This window comes from Henckelia pumila, chromosome 3 (genome assembly GCF_033568475.1).
Source record: "Henckelia pumila isolate YLH828 chromosome 3, ASM3356847v2, whole genome shotgun sequence".
Lineage (NCBI taxonomy): Eukaryota > Viridiplantae > Streptophyta > Magnoliopsida > Lamiales > Gesneriaceae > Henckelia > Henckelia pumila.
The window spans coordinates 44756947-44772710 of NC_133122.1; the positions used below are offsets into that span (position 1 = coordinate 44756947).

At 33.7% G+C, this 15764-nt stretch overlaps 2 protein-coding genes across 6 annotated transcripts; one reads left to right on the forward strand and one right to left on the reverse strand.

Moving 5' to 3' along the window:
• The first annotated feature begins 2738 nt into the window (after positions 1 to 2738).
• On the forward strand, positions 2739 to 12167 carry LOC140887790 (protein LNK2-like). 4 transcript variants are annotated; one of them, XM_073295275.1, is made up of 9 exons: positions 2739 to 3030; positions 4934 to 5297; positions 5386 to 5515; positions 8982 to 9297; positions 9445 to 9531; positions 10110 to 10787; positions 10873 to 11018; positions 11408 to 11776; positions 11889 to 12167. In XM_073295275.1, the coding sequence occupies exons 1-8, from the start codon at positions 3001 to 3003 to the stop codon at positions 11769 to 11771; spliced, it is 2115 nt and encodes a 704-aa protein (XP_073151376.1). In that variant the 5' UTR covers positions 2739 to 3000; the 3' UTR covers positions 11772 to 11776; positions 11889 to 12167. The 4 variants fall into 4 exon arrangements, with proteins under 4 accessions (XP_073151376.1, XP_073151377.1, XP_073151378.1 ...); XM_073295276.1 differs by having other exon boundaries at positions 10128 to 10787; XM_073295277.1 differs by having other exon boundaries at positions 8982 to 9237; positions 11889 to 12166.
• Positions 12168 to 13519: 1352 nt separating this feature from the next.
• On the reverse strand, positions 13520 to 15433 carry LOC140892331 (protein SENSITIVITY TO RED LIGHT REDUCED 1-like). Of its 2 annotated transcripts, none has more exons than XM_073301181.1 (2): positions 15264 to 15433; positions 13520 to 14452 (listed from the first exon to the last, which is right to left on the reverse strand). In XM_073301181.1, the coding sequence occupies exon 2, from the start codon at positions 14377 to 14379 to the stop codon at positions 13549 to 13551; it is 831 nt and encodes a 276-aa protein (XP_073157282.1). In that variant the 5' UTR covers positions 14380 to 14452; positions 15264 to 15433; the 3' UTR covers positions 13520 to 13548. The 2 variants fall into 2 exon arrangements, with proteins under 2 accessions (XP_073157282.1, XP_073157283.1); XM_073301182.1 differs by lacking the exon at positions 15264 to 15433 and adding an exon at positions 15124 to 15240.
• Positions 15434 to 15764: the final 331 nt, after the last annotated feature.

Here is a 15764-nt window from a genome sequence, read left to right on the forward strand (position 1 = left end):
AGCCCATTTTAATGGCCCAATATACTAAGTAGCCCGGTAAAGTTGAACTTGCATCAGCCCAGCATTGATTAGCAGTTATTATTATTATTATTATTATTATATATTTTTGACAAGGTTTTTATTATTATTATTATTTTAAATTTTTTTTGAAGGCTAGTTATTAAAAAAAAAATTGGTCTCAATCTCAAATGTTAATGCTTTATGCTCGTTCGACATTACTTTGTACTTAACTCTAGGACTTTGTACTTAACTCTAGGAATCGATTCTGGACTTTAGAGCCTGTAAGAAGAAATTCAATAAGATTTTTTTATGATGAAAAAAAAAACTGTTGATTTATATTTTTTATTTGTCTGATTATTGAAAATATTGAAAAACATTCGAACGTGCAAAGAATAAATCGAGAAAATCCCCCGTTGGGCGAGCCATTGAAGAAATTTGGTGATGGACTTTTATGAGAGCGAACGCATCAACAATGAATTTTTTCAAGGCATAAAAGCAAATATTACGACGGGTTGTGGGCTGGCTCGCCCCATCAGCCCGTTTAGATATCTTTAGATAACAATTCTTATTCATTACATATAATGTTTTTTTCCCAGCTACAACTAGAGGTAGAGATTTATAATTATATTTGAGGTCTACTATTTTTTCAGTGAACTTTACATATATTAATAAATTTTCATCCTTAAATTAATGTACTGTTAGGGTAATACCTGTACAAGCAGGTTGAAATTTTTTCAGAATTGGACAATTATCTCAATAGAGTTGGCCTCAAGAGTTATTAATTTATGGGTAATGCTACGCGTACACGAAGGGTTACACGTTGAATTACACGTCACACTTAAAATTACATGATTTCCTGCACTTTATTTGGAAAAAAATCTTCCAAAAATGCACGTAGGATACTCATGTAATTTCAAGTGCAACATGTAACCCAACGTATAACCTTGTATGTAGCATTACCCTTAATTTATACAACTCTGAAGAAGTACGACATGAATTTTTGGAGGTTGAAATTAGGAGAAGTCATAATATTTCTTGGACTGCCTTTGAACATAGTGCCAAAATATTAATTTTCTATTTTAAATGGGTAAGATCATGGTTCTAGGAAACCAAATACCAATATCTTCAGTTTTTCTTCCATTTGGATATTTGTTGAAAAACATTAATTATTGTAATTTTAATATTTTTTTTGAATTTAAAATTTTATTCATTTAATATTATATTTGTGGTCATTCTATCATTTTTAATTTATTAATCGACTAAAAATAGCTTAAAATATTAGTAAAACTATTTTTTAAAATGTTTAAATTCGTACTAATTTAGCTTAAGTTTGAAAATTTTGAAGGTGATGTTCACATTTCGACACATGTGATATCTTTTACCAAATTTTATTTTTATTTTTTTAAAATAATAGAGAACTGATAAAAATTCTTATGTCACACCAGATGCCACTTGTGTGGCAGATAGATGACAATAGTTTTTTTTTCGTGAGAGCTATAAGTCCATTTGAATCTTATCCTTATTATTATTAATTAAAAAGCATAAATAATTATAAAACAATCTTTTATTATTATTGTTTTTGTTTGTTAAACTTTGAATAACAAACAAGTTGGGTAAACGAGGCCTATGAAAGTGATGCCCAATTAAACCCTGCCCACAAACGATTTTTAATATATAATTTATTACTAATGGTAAGGGAAAGCCAAAACTCAAATTCCCATTCATACCCTTGAATTTTTCTTATTCACATTCATTTTTATCTCTAAAAAAAACCGTAAATTACTTATCTAAGGGAGTGTTTGCAATAGATTGTGCTTTTGTAAAAGTGATTAATTTATAGATTATAAAAAAGTTAAGAAAAATCAAATGTTGGTAGTGTTTGAAAACAAATGTGAAAATCTAAAAATCAAAGTTTGATAGTGTTTGATAAATAAGTGATTAGAATAATTTTAACAATGAGACCTTCTTATTAGAATCACTTTTGGAGAATCATAATCACTACATGACTAGCTTTTGGATTTTAATTAATTTAAGCATAAGCTAACACATAATCTATGTTTAAGAAACACACAAAAATAATTTTTTAAGCCAAAAACTAATAATCATTTTTTTTAGTGATTGCAAACACTCCCTAAAATGTTAATGAAATCCAAAGAAAAGTTCAAAATTCTTGTTTGAATCGAGAACTCCTTGAAATTAGGTTTAAACTTATCTCAAATAACTAAAGATAATATGGTTTGAATAACTTTATTATGAGACAACTTTCATTTGATCAATATTTACAGTGAAAATAATGTTATTGACCTAAAAAACTTATATATTTTTTTATAATCAGAAATTCATTTAACAAAATTTATCCGTTAGACTATCTCAATGTAATTTTTGTGATGTGATTTAATTTGATAATTAAAATCATGTCAAAGTATACAAATGATATTTGTCTAGATTTTGTGATTTGATAGTTGATATTAGCTGTTAAAAGGAATGTTTGGGAATATATATTTATTTTTATTAATGCTTAATTAGTAGGGGCTTTTATGTAATTTTGTAGATTCCGAATCTCAGGGTACCAATGACAGTGCTACAATAGATCTAACATTTTAATAGCCACAAATTTGATACAGGCCACTAGCAATTTGAGGCCCTTATCGCTTACATGGACTTGGGCCCACCATTTTTATATTATATTTCACATATTTTTCACTATTCTATATGCATTTACTTTAATCATTAAAATATTCTGTATAAAAAATTATGTTCTAAACAACATAAAAGTGGTGACTTTGGGATGAATCCGAAATGAATTTTTATAGTCTGTGTTCTTTTGGATAAGCAAAAATCCCATATTTGAATTGTAAAGTTTTTGATGAGTAATGTTTTGGCTTGACGGGGTGTGATCGGAGGAAATTTGGCGATGTTTGGACTTTGGACTGTATCTGAAGCTGTATTCACTGAGGTTGCGAGTTTTTCAATTGGAAGAAGCTTATTTTCCCTGGTTTTATGGCTACGTTTGATTGGGACGACTTAGAGGTACGTGTTTGGTTACTGATTATTCTTGATTTTGTCATATTTCAAAATTTTCTGGAGTTTTAGTACTGCTTTGGTTAATAACTTCTGAGTTCTAAGATTGAAAGAACGGGAATCTAGGATTTTGGGTTGTGGACTGTGCTTTTTGGGAGTTGAGCATATTTTGGAGTGGAGGAAGTTAGAATTTCACAGTGATTTTCTTGAAGGTCACCCAACTCAGCTTTTTGGGTTTCAGTTTCGCCACCCCACCCTGAAGTCCTTGTCGTGGCTCTGTATGAACTTTGAGTTTAATGGGATTCTTTTTTTTTTTTTTTTGTTATATGAGAATTTGGTGACATGACTTCTGTTATTCACAAGAGTTCTAAAGCTTTTGTTTTTGGTAAATACATGAAAATTTGAGTCTTGGAGTATAGTTTTGAGTGACTATAATACAGTATGATTGTCTGACATTCACACACAGAGGTCACCTCTTCTATATTTAATTATTGACGGAGCATGATAACGACTTTGTAGAGAGTATGAACGGAGATTTATGAGTTTTTGATGCAGTTATTTGGGGAAGTGACCGGGAACATATGTTAGGCGGTTCATCTTATTTTTCTTAAAGGTAGAATTACAAACAGAAGTAGACTCTGAAGCAGAAACCAATGGGGATGAAGTTGTGGAGTTGGACTAGTTAAGAACCAAGATAGATGGTTTAGCAATAAGGCGAAGAATGAAGATAGGTAGAGGGTGATGTGATTGTTTTAACTTTTAATGAAAGTAATTGACATCCAATTTGTTATTGAATATGAAATCAATAGAACGAAAGCCGACTAGTAACATAGAGTTCACCCATGACCACCCATGACCCAACTATATTTGCATTTGAGATGATACTTGTCTGATATTTTTCACCCATCTCTTACCTAAATTGTTCTAACAATTTTTTTTATTCATTACGATTTTTATGATAAGTGAAGAAGCACTTGTTTTCCACATGTATCTTGCATTTAAGTTTTTTACTTGTCAGATTGTTATTGCAATGCACCTTGAAAGTACATCATGTTAGCATAGGCGACCATCAAATGAACTGTTGACACAACAAATATTGATAAATCAACCATCAAATGAACTGTTGAAAATACAAATGTGGGCAGACTCTTATAGCTCTTAAGAAATACTTAATGGCACATGAGCCAAAACCTGAAAAACCTTAGTTGACACAAATGTAACACTCTATTTCACCAAGAAAACGAAATTAAGTTGAAGGATCATACATGAGCCACTCAAAGTATGTCTTGGGGGAAAGAGAGAGAAATGAACTTGTCCTTGTTTATTTAAACCAACTTACACAGTTGTATTCTAGAAAAATTACATGTCCTGTTGCACACTTTATTTACGGTGTGGTATTCAGTCATGTTTTCAATTGAGTTTGATTCCAAGCGTAAAAGAAATCCATACAATCAACCCAAGAACATCGATTAATAATACAATCCCAATTATCAAACTGCAATGATTTGCAATTTGCCAGAACCTAAGTTGTAGAATGTTACATCTCGTACTGTCTCCAGCTCCATGCCTCACCCCTCTTCTCGACTTCTCACCGTTGAATGTAAGCTAATAGTCAATAAGTTGATAGTAATTTTAGAAATTTTGTTTGGTTAACTTTGATCTAGGATCACTATTTTTTTGTTTTTTATTTTAATTCTTGAATGTAGGCTATAAGTAAATAAGTTGATGGATATTTTGTTAGTGTTGAATTAAGAGATTTTGTTTGTTTAACTTTTAATTCATTTTGTTGTACTATAACTCCATATGTCAAATTCTACTTGTTGATGCATTTTAATATTCTTCTTTCTTTTTGAGGCATTTGAACAGATGCAAAATGAAGATCTCACTTGTCTATTTCTTCTATTATATTCAGTTAACAAACATAATATGGGGTGAGGCTGGGGAAAGCGATGATCACATTGTTCCATATGCTAATCAAAACGAGGAAAAACATCTGGTTTTATTTGGAGATCTAGCAAACAAGGAAATAAATATTGAAACTTCTGGTGTTGGTCCCATTGAACAAAAGAAGCCTCCTAGCAACAGAAACTGTCAGGTTGAACTAGCTAACGACTCCAAATATAACATTTGTGATCATTCTCCAAGATTTGCCCTCGATTCATGGCATGATGTTTCAGATACATCCGGTATTGATGTTGAGAAGAGGGATCCTGATATTACAGGAACTAATGAACCTAACAATATAACTACGAGTTTGGAAGGTGGCTTGTCAACAGGTAATGCATCAAATTTGATTTGACTAAAATATTTTTCTCCATCGTTTAACAAAATGCATCAGTTTTTATCTTTTTAGTCTACCTGCAGATGAGACTCCTCAGTTTGGTGAAGCTTCTGGATATCTTCAAAACCCATCAGAAGACACAGAGAAAAGTGATTATGTTCGCTATGACTGGGCAAATATTGAAAGCTTCGATGTCCTGGATAGGATATTCAAGTAACTTAAATCTTTATTCTTTTTTTTTAATCTCAATTAGAAACCATGTTCATTTATAGTACTTTGTGGTTTTGAATTTTCTTGAAAAGACAAAATCTATTTTGTTTTCAAAGGATTCTTTTTTGTGTTAATTCTTTTAGCTTCTGCTGAATGCACCATCATACTCAAGTAAGGGCACAAACACACCAAATCGAGTTGATTATGAAGAATATTTAAGTTTGGAATTCGGCTCGAGTTAGAGTTCGCTCAAAATATTCGAATATGTTTGTGAGCTATTCGAACTATTGTTCAAAACTAAATATCAGAAAGACTCGAAACATATTTATTTAATTTATAATTATATTATATTAAAGTTCATTGCGGCTAGTGAACTATTGTATCGAGTTCGTTCGAAAAAGGCCCAAACATGTTCAAGTACTGCTCGAATTTGATGATTTTGCTCACGAATCAAATATTTTTCATGCTGGCTTAAAAAGCTTGTGAGTTGGCTCGACCTCTTTATACAAGGGCTTTGATCTGGGCACGTCATAAATTATGTCTAAAATACAAAAAATCAACATTCATTTATGAATCGTGCTCACTTTGATACAAATACATTGCCATGCTCCCAATCCATTCTTAAAACATTTAAAATTGGAAAAATGAAGTGGGAAACACATTTTAAGATATTCAGCCAAATGTGAATTGAAATTTAAAACTCTTGATAACATCTTGTTAATTAGGTATATAGTTGTGAGAATAGCTTCCTCCGTGAGTGTTTAGGAACTTTTGTGGTGAACATTAAAGACCTGGCTACTTTTATAAGGAGTCCATTTTTTTCTCACTGTCGTTCCATTTTGTCGTGGAATCTAAATATAATGGCTATGATGAATAACACGTTTTTCTTGAGAAGAAGATCCTTTCTGATTATCACTTCTGAACACCTTGACTTTTTTCTTGACATTGTGTTTCCACCATTGTGTCAAAGTTTCTCAAAATTTGTTCAGCTTCTGATTTTTCACATAATATATAATCCCAACTTGAACAGGTATCATCATCCGTAAATGTGATAAGCTATTTTTTTTTCTAGAAATAGTTGGGGAAGGCCTCTTATACGTCGCTATGAATAAGTGAAAACGACTTCGATGCATGGTATTGTTGCAGTATAAAGACATGACGATGTTTTGTAATTTGACAATTATTACATTTAAAATCATAAGGATTTTTATAGCTGAACAATGATGGAAAAATGCTCTTAAAGTATTGAAAATAAGGACGTCCTAATCTACGGTATCACATCATAATATTATACTAGATTTGGAGTTTGATATGATACAGGAATGCTTAACTTGTCCACTCAAGTTATTCTCGTCCTTAAAGTAGTAGAGACCTCCATGTTCTCTAGCAATGCCAATCGTCATTCCATAGTCCAGCACCTCAAATTCACAAGAATTCGAGGAAAATTTAGCAATGAACTTCAGGTAACGGGTCAATTTGCTGATGGATAACGGGTTAGATGAAAGATTAGGAACTTGTAGAACATTGGGCAAAGTCAAAGTTTCGGAAAACAATAATAGATCCCGTTCTAGCGATGGCTGAGAGAACCATCAGCTATTTTAATTTTCTGGTCTCCTGCACTAAGGGAATAGAAACAGAACAACTCGGATAATCCAATCTTATGACAAGTAACAAAAAATCTATTATGCAAGGATACAGAGACGATATATGCATTAAGAACAACAGATTGTAAATAGTTACCTTGCAGGGTTTGAGAAAAATAGAGAATGATGAAAGAGTGGGGAATTAAACTTGTGAGGATTGGAATTGTCGATAAATTTATTATTCTGAATGTGTGTTGTAAATTTTAGTTTGTTTACTTAGTCATAACAGTTAGTTGTTTGTGGGTTAGTGAATGTTTCATGATTTAGGGCTAGTGGATTAGTGGATGTTGTTTTTCGGTGATGCGTTAGTCTATATATGGGTTGTTTGTTCAACAATGAAAATGTAGAATATATCTCATTTTCTTAGATTCTTGGCTTCTTAGTATTGTGCGTTAGTGCATAATATTTTCTTTTAACTTGTTTTTTTCTTATCCGGAATAACTCATACAATTTATCTAATTGTTTCTGGCTGAAAGATAGTGCCCCCAAGGAAATTTCTGACTTTGTTGTTTTTCATGTCTAGAATGATAGGCCTTTGAACCACCATGTCTTTTTTGTTTGAATTTTTTTTGCTTTCCAGTTCGGTGGCTTCCCATGCAGAAGTCCCAACATATATCTCCAATATGTCTGGCCATTTTCACAATGATCGCACCAAAGGTCGTCCTTTAAGACCTGTCAAGATTGTACTTTAGAGAAGGTATTTTGCTGACCAGTGCCAAAATCTCGGTCGTGGCAACAGTTTTTCATTCATCATCACCTTTCTTCTCTCTTCCCCATGGCGAACTTCGCCTAATAATTTCCTTAGTGATGACACAGGTTTTCGGCCAAATATTCTTCCCTTGACTTCGTTCAGTTCTCTGTTTAGGCTGCCCAAAAATTCATTAACTCTGTCGTTGTCCATACATTTATGGTATTTAATGTTGTCAGGGTCGAATTCCCATGAGAGGTCATATCAACAGTCCAGCTCCTACCACATTGCCTTCATGTTGTAGTATTCAGCAACTTCTCACATTTTTGGAATTCGACACTGTAGTCTTTGACCCTAAAAACTGGGATGAATTTTACAGGTCATAGTAGGTTTCGCGAACCGCATCCCATACATTTTTCGTGGTGGGTAGGAACAAGTACGGCTTCCCAATTGATGATTCCACAGAGTTGAGATGCCAAGCCATGACAAGGAGTTCTCAGATTTCCATTTGCTCACTTGAATAATCCTTTTCTGGTTCCAGAATTTCTCGTGTTCGATAGCCCAAGCTTCTTTCCCGTCGATTACCAACTTAATCTACCCATTCCAGACATGTTTGATAGTTTAATATGCTTGAGTGTCACTTGATCCAGACACGCTAATTGAATTGAGGAGTTTTTTAACATGGTAGGATTCACATGTTATGTTTATGAATGTTTAAAACTGTTGGACGACACAGTACTCTGATTGTCACTCCATCCGGACATGTTTCAGAGTTTAATACTTTATTTTTGCAGTGGTTAATAAAGCCGAAGGCTCTAATACCAATGTAGGCAGAACAAGGGATGACATAAGCTGATAAGAGAGTGAGATAAAGTCATCATGCGAAAAAAAAATGTTTTTATAATTATTATTATTCTTTCTAATGTTTAACAAAATACAAGGCCGTCTAAATTAAACAGAATACTTTTTTCCTAATTCCAGGTACAATTCCATACGTTTCGACACTACACAATATTCTGTTCTTGATTAGTCTATCTACTCGGGAAACAAATATTAACAAAATATTTCTGGATAGATCGATACAATATTTTGCTTGCATATCTTAACATTTAGTAATCTCACAAGTTGTATTTTGCAGCAATGATGACCCGATATTTGGAGATATAAATGTTGGTTATACTGATGAGTCATGGTCCTCTTGCAAGGATGGAAATAGCTGCCTGTCCAAACTTACTCCCACGTCTAGTGATTCTTCTAATTTGCCACTTGGTGCATTAAGGTCCATGTCAGATGCATGCGATTATAAACCTCAATATGCACTTGATTTGGATGAGTCTTTTCTTTCTGAGTACGAGAAACTGCATGGCAGCAAATCTCAATCTTGGGATGTACAGGCAAGAAAAGCTACTATTGAACATTTTGTAGGTAACAGTAACCTATTAATGAACAAGGAGGTTTGAAGGACTAAGTTTGCAATATTGTTCGGTGGTTGTTTTCTTTTTTGCTTGCATTTTAAATTGCGTCATTTAATTGTTGTCAAAATCCATGTATATAGTAAAGTGAATAGAATGCAGTTTCAGTATTTTACTCACTTTCCTCAGACTCCTGGGATTAATGAAAAGGGCCAAGAGTTGCCCAAGCAACTGGATGACTGTAATGCTGCTACAGTAAATGCATTCCCAGTGAAGGTAACCTTTTCATCCACTCTTTGTGGATAAAACAACTTTTGTACTAGAGAAAAACTTCAATCCCTGTACAAAGAAGCTATTCTTCTCTCATCTATGCTTCACACCCAAAATGATGATGATGATGATGATGATGAAAGGAAATAAAATTGCGAGGATGGAAATTTCTATTGAAATTTCTATTGCACATAAATACACGTTCTTTGTCAGATAATTGTGTGAAGCTTGAAGTCTTGAACAAGATTTAACCTTAGATGTGTTTAGAACTCTGTGATGCCTTTACATGTTGAAGTAAAACTACCATAGATAATGCTTGAAAGGTAAGTATTTGAAGTTATTATGTAATTGATAACCATAAAACAACATAACTTAAAATAACATCCAAATTAACCGTGAGTCAACACCAGTGGAACTTGGAAAATTCCTATACATCTTGGCCTCTCATACAAACTGATTTGTATATGATAAGCTGTGTTCTCTCCTCACTGTGAACCAAAACAAGCACACATGATTTATTATTATTATTTTTTCTGTGTGATTGGCTTCCTTTTTTTTTTTTCAACGTCAGATTGTTTCTCTAGTTGCTTTCATGTGTTCAGGGTAATGAACAAAAGAGGTTTATGAAGAACCAGAAATTGAAAGAAACAAGCAAGAATCAGATGCATGATACATGTGCTACACGGTGCACAACAAATAGCATGTTTGTGCCAGTCAACGATCGATATGCACCGTCAAGGTTCAAAGCATGCCCACCTTTGGTTCTTAGCCAGCAAAAGCAGGTCCAGAGGACCGAGCAGTTCCAACGAAAGAGTTTTTCTGGTCCAGTATTCGCACCTTCTTTATGTGGGAATATGGTGTATCACTACCCCAGCACATCTCACTTGTCGTTGAAGTTTCAGCCGGATAAAAAAAGCCATATACTTGCTTGCTCAAATCCTGTGAAGAAGTCGGTGGATGCAGCAATGAATCCTCCAGTAATGACTCCCGAGGAGAAAATTGAAAAGTTGAGGCGGCGGCAACAATTGAGAGTGATTCTTGCAATTCAGAAACAGCAGCATCAATTTGGTAATCCGGTGTCAGTAGAGAATTCAACCATTGAAGGAGGAAATGTTGAAGTTGATGAAATTATTAGTGGCTTTCCTTCCCTTGATCCGAACTCCGTCATGGGACATGATGATAACAATGCGGTTACAATGCCCTTAAGTATTTGCTCAGTCGAGGAATCAGTACTTCGACGACTTCAAGATTCTATTTCTAGAGTTAATAATCTAACCACCTTCGTAATATTTTTCTAGTCATATTGAAAATTTGTATCAACTCCTAACCAAAAACTAACTTTTACAGTTGGATCTTAAAATAAGGCTATGCATCCGGGATAGCTTGTTTCGACTCGCAAAAAGTGCTATACAGAGACATTGTCTAAGTGATACAAGCAGTGCCAACACCCGTACCAGAGATGAAATTAACAAAGATATTGACAACCATGAGGGGTTAGTTAACAAGCTGCTGGTCCTATAGAATGCCAGTTCTTCTTGTTACCTGATTTAGTGATTAACTGATTGGCTTTATTCTTTGTGGTTCATAAAAAATTTACTGTTGATTTATGAATTTTCTTTCATTTAAATCTCTGTACTGCAAAGCACATAATGTTATCCTATCATGAAATTATTTGAAAAGAAAGGGGTACTGTTGGCCATTGGATAATTTTATATTTTAAAAGCGTCTTTAACAAATTTTCAGTTCTCATATTCCCTGCTAGAGCTTTTAAACTTCCGGGAGCACACATTTATATGCTCGACTCATCGGTTCCATCAAAAAACAAATTTGGTCTACTTTGATCTAGGATCACTATGTTCTTATTTCTTGACTAATTCAACAGGTTTACTGGAATACCAGATGTAGAGAGGAATACCAATCCAATAGATCGGTTTGTGGCACATTTGCTTTTCCACACGCCTATGGAGTCCTCCGAAGAACTTTCGGAGACCCCCGATACATCTGTATCTGCTACGGCCTTCTACGAGAGGAAACAAAATTCATCAAAAAGTTTAGCAAATGGATATGTTCCCGAGAGATTTGAAAGCCCACAAGTAGTGTTTCCTCATGCATCAAAAATCCCATGTACCAATGTTGAAAAGGGTCCGTCCAATAATGTACCCTGCTTAGGTGCTTTCGAAAATGCATCAAGAGGTGAAACTACTACAGCTGGTGGGCATGTGAATGCTGAAGTGTCCAAATCTTGATGATGGTAATTTCTTGATCTCTTCCAAAATATTACGTGTCAATTCTACATATCCGTTGGTAATAATCTTAAATTCATATTCACCCAACTGGATCCATTCTGGGGTTTGTTGCTGCAGCGTACCTGCATTTAGTAATATCAACAAAGTTTATATATCAGAGCACGAGAAAATTCTGGAAGTCGTATCTCAAAGTATTCATGTTCGTTTGTTTATGTTCCAGTTATCATCTTTTGTTTAAATCCTTGAAGTAACTACGGCTTTAGTATTTGACATGCTCCTGTGAATTGTGTGTACCGATGTCTTAAACTTTCTCTGTAATGAGCTTAACATCTGTCCTAATTCTTCTACATGTTTGTGGTGAAACATTGTTCGCAAAGTTAGTAATATGTTTTCTTTTGGAAATATAAATGTTGGGCTTTGCTAACTATGTGATTTAAAGGTTGATACATTTGATAATTTTTTTTTTTTTTTATACATGATAAATTTGAATTTTTTTGCAAGGGAAACTGCATTCAGTTGATTTCTATGATTTGGAACATATTAATGCAACGCACTTGAAATTTTATAAAATAATTTCTGCAAAGTTTGTGCTGCAAACATTTAGTAAATCAAAAAGATAGTTAAATCATTCTCACCTTTAGGAGGGTTGGAGCTGCTATTGGGTAATGTGTCAAAAGATAAGTGCTCCTCCCCATAGTTGCATTCTTCGAACACTGTCCCAAGGTAGCATCGATCGTGTCCGAAGGGTAGCATCGATCGTTTTCAAATTGAGCTTTTACCACTGTGGTATGTTTATTGTCGATGTCCATAACCGCATTCCCAAGAATCTCATAAGCCATATCATATGTCAGAATTATCTGTTAAAATTTAAATATAAAATTTTTGAAATAAATTTTTATTTTTATTTTTGAAAAAGAGTCATTTAAAGTTTGTCTTCCATGCAAAAATCTGGTTTGAATAAACCTTTTACGATGGTCCGCATATGTTAGTCGATTAAATTGTAAGAAACGTAATAAAAAGTTATTATTCGTTGAATGAACTCAATGCCCCTCATACAGTCTTCATGATAACATAAAACAAACCACTTGAGTTATATTTTAGTAAGAGCTAGAATAGACAATTGCACCTAAAATTTATTAAATCGATTTACATATTTAACAATTGATTTCAAAATACACTTTGTTGTGTCACTCTTGTATCTTATATATAGAATGATTGTTTCAGCAATATTTCATACAAGTAACAATCTACGACTTGATGTTTCCAAAAGAATATCTCAATATCTCAAAGGTAACTACAATACTTTGCATCTCCTATTCCTGAATAGTGATCTAATATGGAGAAAAAAGTAGCATTTAAACCATCGAAGAGTATCACGAATATAGTAAGAACCGTGGAATACTATCTAGACAACCATTCTGAATCAAAAAAATATCAAAGTTAAACCAACAACAACAAAACAGGCCAACAGGAATAGCAAACAGCAGTCAACTGAGTTATGCAACTATCATCAACTGAGAACAAAAGAATCAACATGTAGTTCAGACGAATATAGTAAGAACCGTGGAATACTATCTAGACAACCATTCTGAATCAAAAAAATATCAAAGTTAAACCAACAACAACAAAACAGGCCAACAGGAATAGCAAACAGCAGTCAACTGAGTTATGCAACTATCATCAACTGAGAACAAAAGAATCAACATGTAGTTCAGTTCAAGAAAACTGTATTGCGATCAGTCGAATCATTCAACTGTTAAAGATAAGAGTATATAATTTAGAATTGCAACTCTGCCTCAGTAACATGGCTAAAAAAATGCCAGCTTGAACCATGGAAGGCTCGAAAAGAGTCATCAGGAAATTTTTTAACCATAATCTCTTCAGTGAAGTTCTTGACAGCCAGGATGTGCTTTCTTGAATTTGAAATAGCGAGATTATTACAAAGCGACACGTGCTGCTGGTAGGAACCAAAACTATTCCCAAAGAGTACAAGACGAATCAATCGATCAACTACCCAATTTACTGCTAGGAGATTCTCATAAAGGTCTGCCTCACAGTGTGGCATGAAGAAAAGAGTAGGTTTTAGAACTTGTCGACTACCCTGTTCATTGACTGACAGAACGGAACAACCAAGAGAATTCAAAACCTTCGATTCTGTCAAAGAAATAATTGGATCAAAAACTTCTATTTCTCCAATCCAATCGAATTTTCTCTTCATCAAAAGTGCGAAACTAAGTTGAAATCGAGGGGGTTCAAATGATTCGATGCTACCAATACCATAAATTACCATCAGCATCTTTTCTTCTGAGCCCAGAACATTAAGAAACCTATTCAACATATCTGGATTCTGCATCTGCTCCAAGAAAGAACCGAAGAAGTCAGAAACCTCAAGCTTCTGAAGATAAATCTGCATTTTCTGTATCAATTTGGATTCCCTCTCAGGATTTATTTCCATATCTGTTGGAGTCCATGATTGCACTTCTTTTTGTTGAATCAGGACCCCAGGATTGCGAAAACTTCTATTCTTCTTTCCACGACGTGGCAGAACAATGGTCCACTCTTCAGCCATACTAGATTTTTCTGAGAGGCCTTTCGCAGTAGCAGCCATTCATTCAGGCACAAAATTCTCCCACACTCAGAACAGCTGACATTCAATTTGTGAGCAATTGATGTCTTTGTAGCTAAAGACATAAACGCCAATGTTAATTGCAGTTAGAAACATATATCCATAGTTTATTAAACCACTAGCGAGTAAAATCAGAAATATATGTCCATACTTGAAATGTCAACATTATGAATATAAGGTGAAATGTAATGTGACTTAAACTCAACAACATTTGTTTATAGTTCAATAACTTGTAGGGTACATAATACACATTAGATGATATGAGACAACTTCCTCCATACACGCAGATTCTAAAATACAATCTTCAATAGGCCTTAGTGTACCTCGTTAATCCATTGTTCCTTGCACCTAGGCTTCATGTTACGCAAATGCAATTCGTCCGAGACGTGCATTTAACAACTACGCATATAACATAGATAAAATTGGGAAGAAATTATTCAGCCCAATTAAAACAACTTCCAATCCCTATTTGCTGCCTTCTCCTGAGAATTGCTTTTAGTTAAACCCCAAATGTAACATTAACCAAAATCAGTACCAATCCTAGAAGCTATCAAAAAAATTACATTCTTGCACAAAATTCACAACTTTACAACCAGAATTTTAGATAAATAACAATCCAATCCAAATGTTATAGTCAAATTTGGGTCCCAATACTTCAAAAGCATCACCAGAACAAGAGAGTGCAAAAGCCTCCTTTTTCAGTTGAATTCAAATTCAATGACTTACACGGCCCAACCTTAAACTGTATTCCACGCCGAGTAAGCCGATTCGAACTCTAGGTTTACAATTTCCAAATTCTCGCATTTGTAACCCATAAGTCCAATAATATCAAAAACAAATTAAAAAAGAAAAAAGATTAAAGATACCTCAAGAACAGGTAACATACACTCTGACCACCGGAGAATCTCAATGAATTCTCGCCGAAACTGTAGAAGAAGAGCACCGAGCTCCGCCGCCTCAATCTGAAATTGGGTAATCGGGCTGGATTATAGAGCTTAATCGGGCCGAGTTGGGCTCGCGAGTTAAGAGGACAGGGTTTTTATTGGGACAAGATATTTATTTTCTTAATTTTAACTTCCTAAATAATTATTACCTTATTAAAATGATTAATTGAATTAAATTGATAAATACTTTCCCTTATATTATTTATATTTCGTGTCATATATAATATTTTGTATCATGTTACATAAGAAGTACGAATGTGTGAGCAACTAGTATTATATAAACCAGAATAACAATTTTGTACCCAATACTTGATTATTTTCTGCACTTTTCATTTATTTAATATCTAATTATTGATACTGTATTTTAATAATTTTCAAATTAATATCTAAATTCTTTTTTTTAAAGCTAAATATATGTGTAAA